This window comes from Ixodes scapularis, unplaced genomic scaffold, assembly GCF_016920785.2.
Source record: "Ixodes scapularis isolate PalLabHiFi unplaced genomic scaffold, ASM1692078v2 PGA_scaffold8__174_contigs__length_109621045, whole genome shotgun sequence".
Classification (NCBI taxonomy): Eukaryota; Metazoa; Arthropoda; class Arachnida; order Ixodida; family Ixodidae; genus Ixodes; species Ixodes scapularis.
The window spans coordinates 79719225-79732397 of record NW_024609883.1 but is presented as its reverse complement, the minus strand read 5'-3'; the positions used below and the strand labels follow the sequence as shown (position 1 = coordinate 79732397).

General features: G+C 47.0%; 2 protein-coding genes across 2 annotated transcripts in view; one reads left to right on the top strand and one right to left on the bottom strand.

Moving 5' to 3' along the window:
- The window catches only part of LOC8026544, a 60037-nt gene extending 53682 nt beyond the window's left edge, over nt 1-6355 (top strand). The window contains exons 27-28 of the mRNA XM_040208749.2: nt 3576-3727; nt 4423-6355. Coding sequence (XP_040064683.1) covers nt 3576-3727; nt 4423-4494 — 224 coding nt within the window. The 3' untranslated portion in view covers nt 4495-6355. The remainder of the gene's footprint in view (nt 1-3575; nt 3728-4422) is intronic.
- Nucleotides 6295-6759, bottom strand: LOC8038907 (mitochondrial import inner membrane translocase subunit Tim9-like). The gene has a single exon (XM_002412971.5). The coding sequence runs from the start codon at nt 6746-6748 to the stop codon at nt 6476-6478; it is 273 nt and encodes a 90-aa protein (XP_002413016.1). The 5' UTR covers nt 6749-6759; the 3' UTR covers nt 6295-6475.
- Nucleotides 6760-13173: the final 6414 nt, after the last annotated feature.

Below are 13173 nucleotides of genomic sequence, written 5' to 3'. Positions count from 1 at the left end.
GAAAAGAAAAAGCAGCCATCGCTTTGACTAGCAGACGTAAAGCAGACGACGTTAACTGCGCCAACCGCCGTTAAAAAGTGGGGAGTCTCGCTGCACACGAAAGGAGGAAAACAGTATTTGGGAGGGAACCTGCGGACACTAACCACCCTCACTCTCGGTTCTTAGCAAACAAACCTTGGCGCCTCGGGACACCTCGCCAGTGAGTCCTTTGACTTCTCTCCTTGATGCGCGTCTGCTAGTTGTTAGACAAAAACAACGTACCGCTCGAGTTATTTCGTCTGCCTACTCTGAAAGGCGAAGTCGAGCTTGCTCGTAAACACCTGCACTTCCGAAAGTCACGGGAAAGGTAAGACAGACGCAGACGACGTTGCGAGCAGACAACGTTGAAAAGGAGCAGACGAGGCTCAGATAGGGGACTCGCGATCAGTCAATCAGGGCTCGGCGTTCTGACGTCACCGCTACCCCCTGCGCAAGAAGCAGACGAAGTTGCCCTCCGCATACACTTGAAATGAACAATTACAGTACTTCTAATACCAAATAAGGGCAAATATAAAGCTATAGTTTAAACATATCTTGTGGTATTTGTCGCTTGTACTATTCAAACTATTCTATCCGAAATTACTCGGCCAAAATACTTATTCGCTTCGAATTCGATTCGGACCCAAAATCTTCTATTCGCCCATGCTTTCGACTTTTTATGGTGCAAAGTTGGTTTATTTGCCCTAAGCATCCTAGAAAGCGAAAAACTACTATCATGTGTGGTTGTCTCCACTTAAGAACACTACCAAATATTGCAACATCGTCCCTTTCTCAGATATATCTCAGAAAAAGGGCGTGTCGCAATGTTTAGCCATAGTGTTTAAAAATAAAAAAAAAAGGGTTGTGCAAATATTTGAATTATAGAAACGGGTGCTCCTTCTCCACAAAGCACCGATGCTCGGTAAGAAGCCTGCTCAAAGTAGCTAACCCACCGCGACCAGGACTTGGAAAGGTGCAAATATTGCAGTTGTGTGCTTATGAAGAAAGCACACTTCCTAAGTGGGATGTTACATGCGTGCCCCTAGTGTACTTAAGAAAAAACAAATTTTGTGAATGTTGATATCTGTACACTACAGTAAACTTTTCAAAATTAAACTGTGGCTATTATGCACAAGAATACATCAGGCAGAGATATCCTGACAACCTGTATCCATTCTCCATTATTGTCTTTTTTACAGTGGAGCTGTTAAGGGCTAGGTTCCCGAGGATCGTGTCCGGTACAAAACACGTGTCGACAAAAACGTCTCTGGACAGCTACCGCAATCCATAAGCGACGGCAGCAAGCACACAAACAGTATGGTTGCCGCCGTCGCTGGTAGATGGCGCCAACCTTTCCAGCTATCATAGAAGAATGGATAGTTGGGTGGCGCGTTGGTGGGAATTCATCGTAGGAAAGAGCACAAAAAACAGACGACGACAAAGAAGAAGCACACGTAACGAGCACAGCGCTCGTCACGTGTGTTTCTTCGTCTTCGTCTGTTTTGTGCGCTGTTTCCTACGCTCTTATCAGTTTCGGTTGGGACTCAGGATGGGTCAGCTGCGTGCCCTTTCGGGGAAAGAAGACTGGCTGCGGTAGGAGCGGCGACGTACGCAGCAGCGCGAATGGGTCCGTAACCGCCGCAAAGCCGCTGTCGCCTTTACTTCCACTGCGTCGAGCGCTTCAGATTCCCTTGCCAAGGAAGAGCACATCGCTTGCCTGGAAAGCCGTTGCCGAGAACAGAACCAGCGATGTAAAGGGCACCGGTGGGCCAACGCCACGGACGACGATCGTGACACGGAGGCCAAGTGCAAGCGCGAGGCCCTTCTACGACTGCACTCCACGCCGGCTGAACAGTTCCTGGGCGCGACGGCGATGTTCCGGAGGGAGTTCGTGGATTACCCGTTTGTCGTCACGTGCGCCTTGTGCGACCGGCTCTGGGTCGCCAGAGACGTATCCACGATCGGTGGTGTGTCTGACGAGAAGAAGCGGGAAACGGGCGAGTGCGCGTTGCGGCAGTGTATCGAGTACAGCTCCGCTGATCTTCCCTCTTAACGAGAGTGGAAAGGCTGAACGTTTTTTTTCTCTTTCACATTTGAGATCAAGGAAAGGATATTTCCATATCGCAAGAAGATTTATAAATCTTCAAATATGTATAGGTGCTGGGCATCTTTATACCGTATTTACTCGAATGTAACGCGACCACGATTGTAACGCGAGGGGTAACTTCTTACAGCGCAAAAAAAAAAGAACACGAATGTAACGCGAGTTAAGTGAGGGGAAAAAAGTACCTTAAAAAGTACTACAACGTGGTCCGCGGAAGCCTTTTCGGCGGGGTTCACACTTGAAGAGCACTTCACGCTGGAGCCTCCACCCACGGATAGCCGATTCTGTCACATCTACCCGTCGAGTCGCGGCAGAGTTTCCGATTTCCTCAGCCATCATAATTGCACTTCTTTTACAGCGGGCGTTGTACTGAGCTCGTCGCGTCGCCAATTGCTAGAGTCCAGTCGCGGAAGCAGCTCACGAAACATGGACAACACGGGCACATGGGTACGGTAACTCTAACAGAAAGAGAGAGCGTTGTGAAGGTAACCCGCAACCTTCGCAACTCTAACATGGGCGCATCGAGTCGCAAATAAGAATAGGATTGGATTGGCTGTTTCCAGCGTTTCTATGTTGCCAGCACAAGATTAAAAGATCGCGAGATTTGTCCTAGCCATTTTAAAGAGCCTGTGCTGCGACACTGCCAAGGCAAATTTTGAGGCGTTTCGATTATAACGCGAACCGCCAAATTAGGAAAGGGAAATTTGAAAAAAAAAACTCGCGTTACATTCGAGTAAATATGGTAGGTTTAATTTTAAGTCAAACGCGTCGTTCACTTGCCATTCCGATGTCGGACTTTCTGAGGCCATAGTAGTTCATAAATATAGTTGGATTAAAATTAGCCTAGAAATGGAGAACTAGAAGCTTGGGAACAATACCCTTTACGAGTTCAGCTGGGTCTTCGTTTAAGCATGGTGCAGTCGTGAAAAGGCTTAGTGAAACCATTCAGTATTTGTTTAGAAAACATTCGGCCAAAGCCACCATTTGCACGTGCCCATAAAAGACCATGCCCTGATTGTAACTTCGGGTTTTCTAGGATGCCTGGGTGTGTAGATGGAGTGGATGCCGTAAAAAGACAATCTCATAATCCATTTAGGTGCTCTTAAAGGCCACAGTCACAGTGCCCATACGTCGTACAAAGGACACGGCGTTCGCCGCAGACGTGATGACAGCGTTCTCTGCGCACACACCTCACGCATGTTCAAAGCATGTTTGCTTCACACAATACGCATGTTTCTAACAAGACCATTTTTGTGCAACTAGCATGACAAGACTGTGCCATACAGGGAAGAAACACACCTCGGACCAAGTCTGGAGACTCTTTTCTACGATGTGTTAGCGGCATGACAGTGGATTTAGGGCACGAGGTACTCCTAGGTATTACCAACAATACGTACAGAGCGTGCTTGCAAATCTATATGATAGTGGTGCTGAGACTGGCGGTCGCTTGCAGTGTCAATGGGCCCCGGCGGCCTGTCCCTGCTGTCGCACCAGGAGGAGGCGGAGCGTCTACTCCAGCAGACACCGAAGCGGGGAGGGGACAGTGCGACGGGAGTCCTGGAGTTGCCTCAGCTGGATGGAAGTCCTCGTAGCTCTCGGACCCAGGTGCCTGTCGCATGTCGACTCTCTTCACTCTGCCACGTTGATCTTGCACGTGGAATTCTCCTTGTTTCGAAGTTTCTTTAGAATATGTTTAAGGGCCAGCATCCGCGAGGAAACTGTTATGCGATGCCAGAAAAGCGTGTCACAGGCGCCGCCGACTGTGGCGTTGCGGAAACGCATTGCGGGAATGCTAATTCTGACGGGCGAGGTATCGCACATGGACAGTGGTTGCGGGACATTGTCGGCGGTCGCGTGACGTCACTTGACGTCATCAGCGTGACATGGTCACTTGACATAACCACGTGACACCGTGGTGTCGCATGTCATTATCATCCACTTTCCTCGATGTCCATCCCGCGGCAAGCTAAACCAGCCCTTAAGAGGGCAAGACATTCAGAGCCTCCTAACACCAGATGTAGAAAGCAGAGGGTCACATTTCATAACCATGTCTGTTTCCAGTATTGTGTGTGGTGAGGCAGCCAGTCAGCAACCATGGCTGTAGCTTTGGCTGCCAATGAATATGATTCATCGAATGTGGTGTGCCGTCTAATTTGTGCAATCTACAAAAAAATGGTTCTCGAAAGCATGTCGTATGGAGTATAGGTATGTCACAAGGCCCTTCCAGAAGTGATTGGTGTAGAGTTATTGTGGCCAAGTTCTCGTCAGTTCATTTTCAGCGTTGTCGTGCATCATTGCAGGAGACGGAAGAGTTGGGGGACAACGAGGCACATCCTCAGCTGGACCCATCCTTCAGCGCAACGGCCGTCTGACAACGGCCGTGCCGCCGAAGAGTCGATGGGCAGCACAGTGATTGCCCCCCAGATGGCAAGAGGAGCAGCCAATCCCACCCCCCCCCTGCGATTCGCACAATCCCTATCGGCCACAATGGCTGTGGCGTTGGCCTGCACTGCAATCTCTTGAATTGGATGCGTGCGATTACCATTCCTCTCGGTTGCCCTGTGCTTTGCTCATCCTTCAACTGCTCAGCATTACTAGATCAACTAAGTTGTAGAAGCGCCTGAAGACGCCACTTGCACGTGCAGTGCCACCCTTCTTCCCCAAAGCTTTGCCTCCCGTCGATCAAAGCGCCACGGTTTTGGAGATGGCCGTTATGGCAAATATACAGTGTAGAATACACGGGTTTCGAAGCACAATATCTAGATGGCACTTCACCGTGGCCTCTCCAAAGAATACAGTTTTCAAGCCTAGCCTCTAGTTGGCGCTTCAAACGATGGGTGGTGGCCTCAGTAAGGAGGGGGAGGAGTTTGCTTCTCCACAAGAGTTCTGCAACTCTGTTGATTCAGTAACATTGCAATCATTGCACGGGTTGTTGGCGCATGTTCCCGTCTCTTTGAGGTGCTTTTCCGTACAGGCAAAAGTGGGGGGAGGCACATCTTCCGGAGCTGTGAGCTTGTGCTCGAAGCCTTCACTCAGGTTGGGTATAGAAGGACGAGCACAGCAAAGAGTCACATTCATAAACAGATAATATTTATCTGAAGGTCTCTTGTCCACCTTCAGTTCATCTGGGGCAGCGAGTATCCCATGCGGCACGCAGTGTCGATCGCGTGCAAGCGGGAACTCGAGTAGGTGCTCGAGTGTCTTCTTTTTTGCATCTACCCGTTCGTAGCTACGCTGCAATCTTCTTGCAGGCTCTGATGCCCCAAAGTGTGGGCATCATTAAAAAATGCTGCCCTTGGAGGTGGAGAGCTGCTTCCAAGGGCAGCAGCCCCCCATTGCAATCGAGTAAACGCACGCATTCAGTTTTGCTCATAAGCGGGCCAACGCTTTCGATGCAGGCGCGTTACTTGATCCCTTGTCGAGTGTGGACCCGCTTTGAGGTCTTTTCGTGACATATCTTGTGGTTTGATCTCTTGTCTGTCCGTGTTTTGTTTTAGTGGTTCCCTCCTCCCCCACCTGCTTTTGTTTGCGAGTTTTAGGCCTTTACGTTTTTTGACTGGAGACAAGAAAGTGGCATTTCCTTGTTTGTGGAGTGCAGGGTAGCAACAGTTGGCAGGTATTGACACATTGACTTGCGGTGCTACCGATTGAATGCTTTACTGCCATTTTTTGCTGTACTTAAACCAACAACGTAAAGTAGAAGTTCATATTGCTAGCTACTAACACTATTTGACTTATTTTCCAGTAAAGTACAGGTTGAGATCCTAAAGGATTAATCGGAGCGAAGCATTTCAAGGGTGTTATTTTTCGCAAAAATAACAGGTGATGCTATTTTTCCAGTATTGCGTTCGAACCTTTCAAACACTGTTCGGAAGTTAGAATCATTCAATCGGAACAAGGCAATCACTGTGTGGATAATGTCAAGTGCTCACCACGAGTGGTTCGATTTATGGGCGCACATGTAAAGATGTATTCCATACTTGTAGTAGTTAGACCGAAGTGTTGTGTTTGCACCCGCATTTAATTTATTTTAGGTGTACATTTCTTCTTGTAGAGTGACCAATGTTTTTAACTAGGGTGCCGTGTTTCTACGTGTAAAACTCGGCCATTTTATATTGCCGCACTACTCTAAATTAAAAAAAAAAAAAAAAAAAAGACGTCTAGTCAAGTCGCTGAGTCGACTCGGTTTTTATTCTGCCCTTTTTATACGAATAAAGAAAGTTCTTTCGAGTACACGTGTTCACATGAATTATCTGCACTCGCTCCACGCCCCGCACACATCTTCCGCCGGATTCTGTCCATTTCTTTAACCTGAATACTGGAGCCGGCTGACGACGCCAAGTCCGTCTCGTACTAGCGGAATCCCTTCTGCGATGCCGCGATGGCCGCCTCGTTGGTCTGCATCTGGAACTCCTGGAAGCGCTGCGAGATGCGCTGGTTCATCTTCATGTACTTCTCCATGCAGTTCATGGCGCACTTGTCCTCCTTGTCTCGCACGTGACGCACCGTGAAGTCGTGCACGCAGTCCGAGAAGCACAGCTCCGACAGTTTGTTGTACGAGACGAGAAAGTCTTTGAACTGCTTGATCTGCTCCGCCTGCGGATCGCCACTCGTGATGGCCGCCATTTTGTATATGGCGCTCTGCTGGCAATATGGATATACAAATATAGAATAAGACCCGATATAATGGGTGGTAGCTTGCGGCACCTGGTGATAAACGTGTTTTTTTTTTGTTTTTTTTTTTTTGCTGCACGAATATTACTGTTACATTAATTTAGCCAAACGAAGAGGGAAACTGCGTGTATGTGATCGTGTTACTTTAGGGCTGGGGTGTTTGGGCCGTTTGGGCGACATGGGACAGCAATAAAAAGCGAATAGACACCACTTTGTCGCATACGTAATCAACTCGCGTGGGAACTTCAAATTGGAATCTTTGAAATTGTCTTCTTTCTTTCTTTCTTTCTTTTTTTACGTCGCAACCACCTTGGTCGCAACTGGGTGGCACTCAATGTATAAATTGCGAGGATGTTGTCTAGGAATCCCTTTCCGTCGTTGGGTCCTTTCTTACGTTTAGCCTCGTAATTCGTGTGTTGTTGTTTTTCTCGTGTTCTTGTTTTTTTGCTGCTTGCTGAATGATGTTAATGAGCACATCTGCATTTCTTCCTCTTACTTGAGAGCTAAACCAAAACGAACGATCCGCCAAGGTAACCCGGCAGCCGCTCTGGCGATCGGCGTACTCTCCAAGGGAACGCGACACCGTGTTTGCGTGTCGAGTGCATCATGCTGCACGCCTCTCTTGGAGGTGGGGCGCTGGAGAAGTAACTTGTAGGGACTCCTCAACTGAATGCTCGCCATGTGGTCACGCCACGCTTTCGCCGCACTCTTCGTCTGTGCCATGGCGTGTTTAGGTGAGCATTACTCGTTCCTTTCAAAGTTGCTTATTCATAAATTTGGTTGCGTTATTTTGAATCATGTTAAATTAACCTGAGACTGGGGTAGCGAAGAAACACCAAAACGTAGAAGGGACAGAAAAGAGACAGAACGACGTCTCAAACTCAGCTAACACGTTTATTTAGTCCACCTCCTTATATAGTCTCAATCGCAAGCTCATCTCCACCAACACAAAAAGAAAGTATCCGTCACACAATGCAAGAACGTTGACAACCTTTACAGGTCGACGTGATAAAGGCCCGTTCTCACTCTTGCGACCGAGTACGACTGAGAGAGACGAGATCTCTTACAACCATCCACCTTCAAACTTGAACAAAAGGATTTCTTCCCCTATTCTTCTAAACACAGTTCATACTTCTAAATCCTAACACCCCTTTCCACATACAAAAAAAAAAAAAAAAGAAGCTGGAACGGTAGTTGTTGGGTTAACACACGGAAAAAACCAACCAAAACAAAACGTTTTACTTTTTTTTTCTTTGTAAAATCACAAACAGGGTTGCACCTCAAAAACCTTTTTACATTTTTAGAAAGTTTTTCGAATTCCTGCCAAACTGTAGTGAAGCCTGACTTATGTTTGGAAGGAATTCGAAAAGCTTTCTAAAAATGTAAAAATGTAAAATGTTTGTATTCATCGGAAAGGGAACCAGCCCCTGAAAGTAGCCTTTGTATCCATCGGAGGGGGAACTTAACCCACTAAAGTCGTATATGTTTCCGTTGGAGGGGGAACACTCTAATCTCCCTCTCGTGGCTTCCACAACGCTAAGTCACAGTAGAAAGATAAAGCAAATATTCACAGGAAGGCAAAACCCTCTCCCGCGTTGGCCACGACGTCACGGAAACGATGGGACGCTATTGGATGCGGAGGTGGCGGAGGGATATATGCATCCCTTTGAGGGGCATTTTCCGCTACCTTCTTGACCTGTATTTTTGCACGTTTTGTGCATGTGCACAGACCCTACTTGGGTGGCGATGACTGCTGTGAGACGCTATCATTGTATGAACAAACTGCGTCAAAAGTCAAATGTTGTGTTAGGGCTATGTGTGTCACGGAGTGTTCATCTGTTGAGTTCTCAAAATGAAAGTACGAGGACCTTAATATTACGTTTGTAAAAATCATATTTTTAAGCAAATATTTTTTTGCATACTTAATGATATCTTCAGTAATGCAACCCAATAGTGGAGTTTGCGACCAAGGTAAAAATTTATAGTTGCAAAAGTTGCTAAATACGCGAAGCATAGGTGACAAGAAGGAAACATTATAAAACATTTTTATTGTTCAGCTTTATTCATCTATGGTCACGAGGCATGAGTTGAAAGAATGTTCTGTGCGCTAAAAAAGGCGGTACAAGCATGTTCGCAACAGGGTATGGCGCGAGCTCACACTATATAGTCTTGAAATGCTGTTTAAATTTGCTCGCAGCACATTATATGAAAGTATAATTATAAAAAAAAAAAAAAAACATCCACACAAAATAACATATCCGGCGGGTCACGTGTTAAGTAGCGTTTCAATTCTTACTTGCGTAACTTAACTCAAACAAGCGCAATTACAAGAGCGGCATTGTGTGCACGCAGACGCTATTGGAGAACCCGCATGCCTCCCTGCCTTGGAAGCTTCAAGCAGCCTAGACGAATAAAGCAGTGAAGGAAAGAAAAACTTAATTGAGGTGAAGGAAAACACGGGGAGAGAATAATGGTAGCAAAAAAAAAAAAAAAAATGCACAGCCAATGCTGCATTGCAAGCAGTCCCGTGACATCATCTAACAACGTCAAATTATAAGTGCAGCTGACCGCCAGCAAAGTCAGTAGGACTGTTTAAGCCTTCCACCATTTTAGCTTCTGCACCGATTCTAGATTTTTATAGAAAATATAGGGTAAGAGAAAAAACGGCGCTTCAGGGGCACAGACGCCATTTCCCCCTTCTAGGTCCTTTAATGGACCTTTTCCGAGAAGCGTTCTGCGCACGCGCGAGCGCCCGATGCCAAGCGGCGGAAGTCGGAACGAAAAATCGAGGAAATTCGGAAGGAGGCTGTATATCAGCGAGTAGAACACGTAACTGCAGCATATATATAATTGTGTTACACAAAAAAAGAACGTCGACGGGAAGGAAAACGCGACGTTTGGGTGAACGCCACGGATTCCCCTCTTTAAAAGTCGCGCTGGGCACGCGCAGCTGCTCAGAAAGCGAAGAAACTGGTAGCGTAGCTCCCTATATCGATTGGTAGCGCAGGTAGGTCACTTCCTCGATTTTTAGTTCGTGCAGCTATCGCCTGGTGCCGTCGGTATCTTTCGTCGTGTCACTGCGGAGAGGTATCACCTCATGGAATGTGTTGGTTGCTCGGCTGGAAACAGATATTTTTAGTGTTTTCGCGTGACAAAGACAGGCATGACATGGCCAGTTTCCCATCGCGATTCTCTTAATTTCCATTCCGTATAGAATGGAGGTGGCTCCGCCGACGACAGAACTCGAGGAGCGCGATAAAGAACGCATTTGGGTCCCAATCCCATGGACCCCAGCTTTGATGGAACTACCATAAAATGCTTACTCCGTTACTTTGTTTGTTGAATTTTTTTAGTTTTTCAGGTCGAAGAGTTTGTTCGGGCTAACAGTGTCGCGCTCTGCATGAATTAACTCTGCCGAGAGTTCGACTCAGATGTGCGTCGCGTCTGATTAAAACGCATACGTGTAACTATCCGGTGGTTCCGGGTGGATCGTGAATAGCCGCTGGCGACTACGACAACGAGAGGCGTCTTCGGTCCGTCTTGTTCGGGGACTACGACGCCGGTTGTCGTCCCGGGACAGAGCACAACGGGACCGTTCATGTGAGGGTGTCAATGGACCTACTGGACGCCCCAATCCTGGTAAGAGACATCTACTGGAAACTACAGTGATATTGCAATCAAACTAACAAAAAAATGACAACCTTAAAAAATATATATATATATATATTTAACTGAGAAGAAAAAACCCTTTGTGAAAACAGCAACAACGGGCGATTTAATCTTTGAAACGTCGAATATATATATATATTCGACGTTTCAAATATAATATATTCAAATATATATATATATATATATATATATATATATATATATATATATATATATATATATATATATATATATATATATATATATATATATATATAGGCGTTTGTGTTTAGACCAGAGTCGAACCGAAATTTTTATCGGTTAGAGTTCGGCTTCACGGCTTTCGGTTCAGTTACGGTTATTTTCCGGGGAGCAAAAAATATCGGTTACCGCGGTTTGAACCGCTAAATTGAGAAAATATTTTCCGCATTGTTTTGGCAATAGGCACGATTTCCACCGTGAAACGAGACTTAATGGCTTTTTATCAATCGTACAATCCACTTTTATTTTCAGGCACCAAAAATAAGAAATTGCGCTTTTTAATATCAACAAAACAAAAAATAAAAAAAAAAGAAGAAGTTAGATGAACATAGAAAACGTCGTGTTTATAAGACTCAACATCTATTTGTTTACCTCGCCGCATATATTTTACCTGAATCAAAATGTTATCATGGAGTCAAAAATACCCGTGATTGGTACAACTTTGCGTCGCAGTATTAAAAATAGACTCATTTTACTCCTTGACAACTTTTCTTGGCAATGCAGTGGAAGGTACAGGCCCGCGTCCCCTCTCCCATTTTGAGTGTGCGCGGGCTCTCCTCCTCTCCCCGGAAATGGGGGAGGAGGAGAGCCTGCGTACACTCAAAATGGGAGAGGGGACGCGGGCCTCTACCTTCCACTGCATTGCCAAGAAAAGTTGTCAAGGAGTATGGTTGTGCTCTTGAACATAGAAATTAATTATAGTGCATAAAATCGTGGAATGGGCACCTCCTCGCCTTATACTGGGTGATATCAAGGAGCGGACAGGCTCTTTCAGTCTACCGCAAAATTCGGTTTCTTAACCTATCGCGTTCCGATTTCGTACAGCGTTGGCCACAGGCGGTGCTTTTTTTTTTTTTTTTCTTCTATAAAATTTGCAAAGAGTGAGCTTATTTGAGGAAAAAGTAAAAACAGAAAAAGGCTTAACTCCTATGGAAACGCAGCAAAGCCACCGGTCTTCGAACCATAGGGAGGCCGCCAGGGGGCCAGGAAAAGTTGTTTCTCTCTCTCGAACCATAGGGCGCCCTATGGTTTGAAGACCGCTGGCTTCGCTGCGTTTCCATAGTGATGCGCGAGACACATGCGCGAAAAAGCCATCCGATCCGACGTGCGAACCGCCGGAACGACGTCCGAGGGCGAGGGTTTTCGTCGCACCGGAGCGTCGGACGAGGCCTCCGTCCGGCGCCGGCGTGCGTCCAACTTGCCAGATATCGCCGCACGCACGGTCCGATTTTCGGAAGGCCGCAGTGGCCGCAGCCAATGAGCACGGAAGGCGAAGATGTTGTCAAGTGACTTTCGGACCGATCGGGCGAGGAGGCGCGACGTGGTTCGGGGAAGCGGATGTGGCGGTGCGCGGTGCGTCACGCGACGCGAGTCGTCGTTGTGAAGGAAACGGACGCCATCGAGTTTTCCCGCGCGCACAAAACGAGCTGCTGATTTCGCGCGCCAAAGCAAGCCGGCCTTCTGGGACCGATCGAGCCCGTCGAAACCCGAATATACCCCGTTTCACCTTAGGATGGACAGCAGCGGACGCTACGAGCCATTCCAATGTCATGTGAGTGTCACGTGAACTTGGGGAGAGACTCAACAATGCGCGCGGTACGTAGTCACGTGATTTGTACGCAGTGCTCGTTTCGCTGGGATGGCTCTAAGGTCCGCTGCGGTCCTTCGCGATTAAGTGATGTTGAGCAGAAAAATAGCCTCACGGAAAATCTTCACACACGCACACTTTAATAGAATGTAATAAAAAATATTACGTTTGTTTGAAAGTCGGAAAAACCAAGAAGGGCGAGGGAAGTATTTATTTTTTCTAGGCTAGGTGGCGCGAGCTACCGCCCGTTATAACTATAGCCATTAGTATCCATCCACCCATTTAGTAGAAGGACACCCGAAACTGGGCGGAGCTGAACGGAGCGACGCAACGACGCGTCGGAAACCATGTGTCGCGAACCGTCCTGTGCGGCGATTCGGAGCAGCCATCTTCCCGACAGTTCGCACGCCGGATCGGACAGTTTTGACGCGCATGTGTCTCGCGCTTTAAGCCTTTTTCTTTTTTTTACTTTTCCCTAACTGGGGGTGTGGGAGAGTTCTGTTTATAAAAACCGTCAGGTTGAAGTTCTCACCCCCCAAAATTTTTTTTTAATTTTTTGCCAGGCGCTTCATTATGGTGTCGGGGGACTACCCAATTAATATTTTGCAACAGAGTAGCGTATTTTTTTAATAAAGCCAAAAGACGCAACTGCTCGAAACCGAAACCGAAACCCGACGGTGGTCGGAGCAACGTTTATAAACGTTGGGTCGGAGAAGTGGAGAGAAGAGAGTGAGTGGCGGAAGTCACGTGGCTACACCCGACCGTGCGTTTTTTTTTTTTTGTTTTTTTTTTCTCCTCTCCGTAGCAGACGACACGACATGCGGCGTGCGATGCGGCGTGCGGGAACTGCTCGCCGTGCGATTCTTTTGCAGTTTGTTTG

Excerpts from the sequence above, each read along its gene's own strand:
- LOC8038907 (XM_002412971.5), bottom strand. The coding sequence starts at position 6,748 with ATGGCGGCCATCACGAGTGGCGATCCGCAGGCGGAGCAGATCAAGCAG.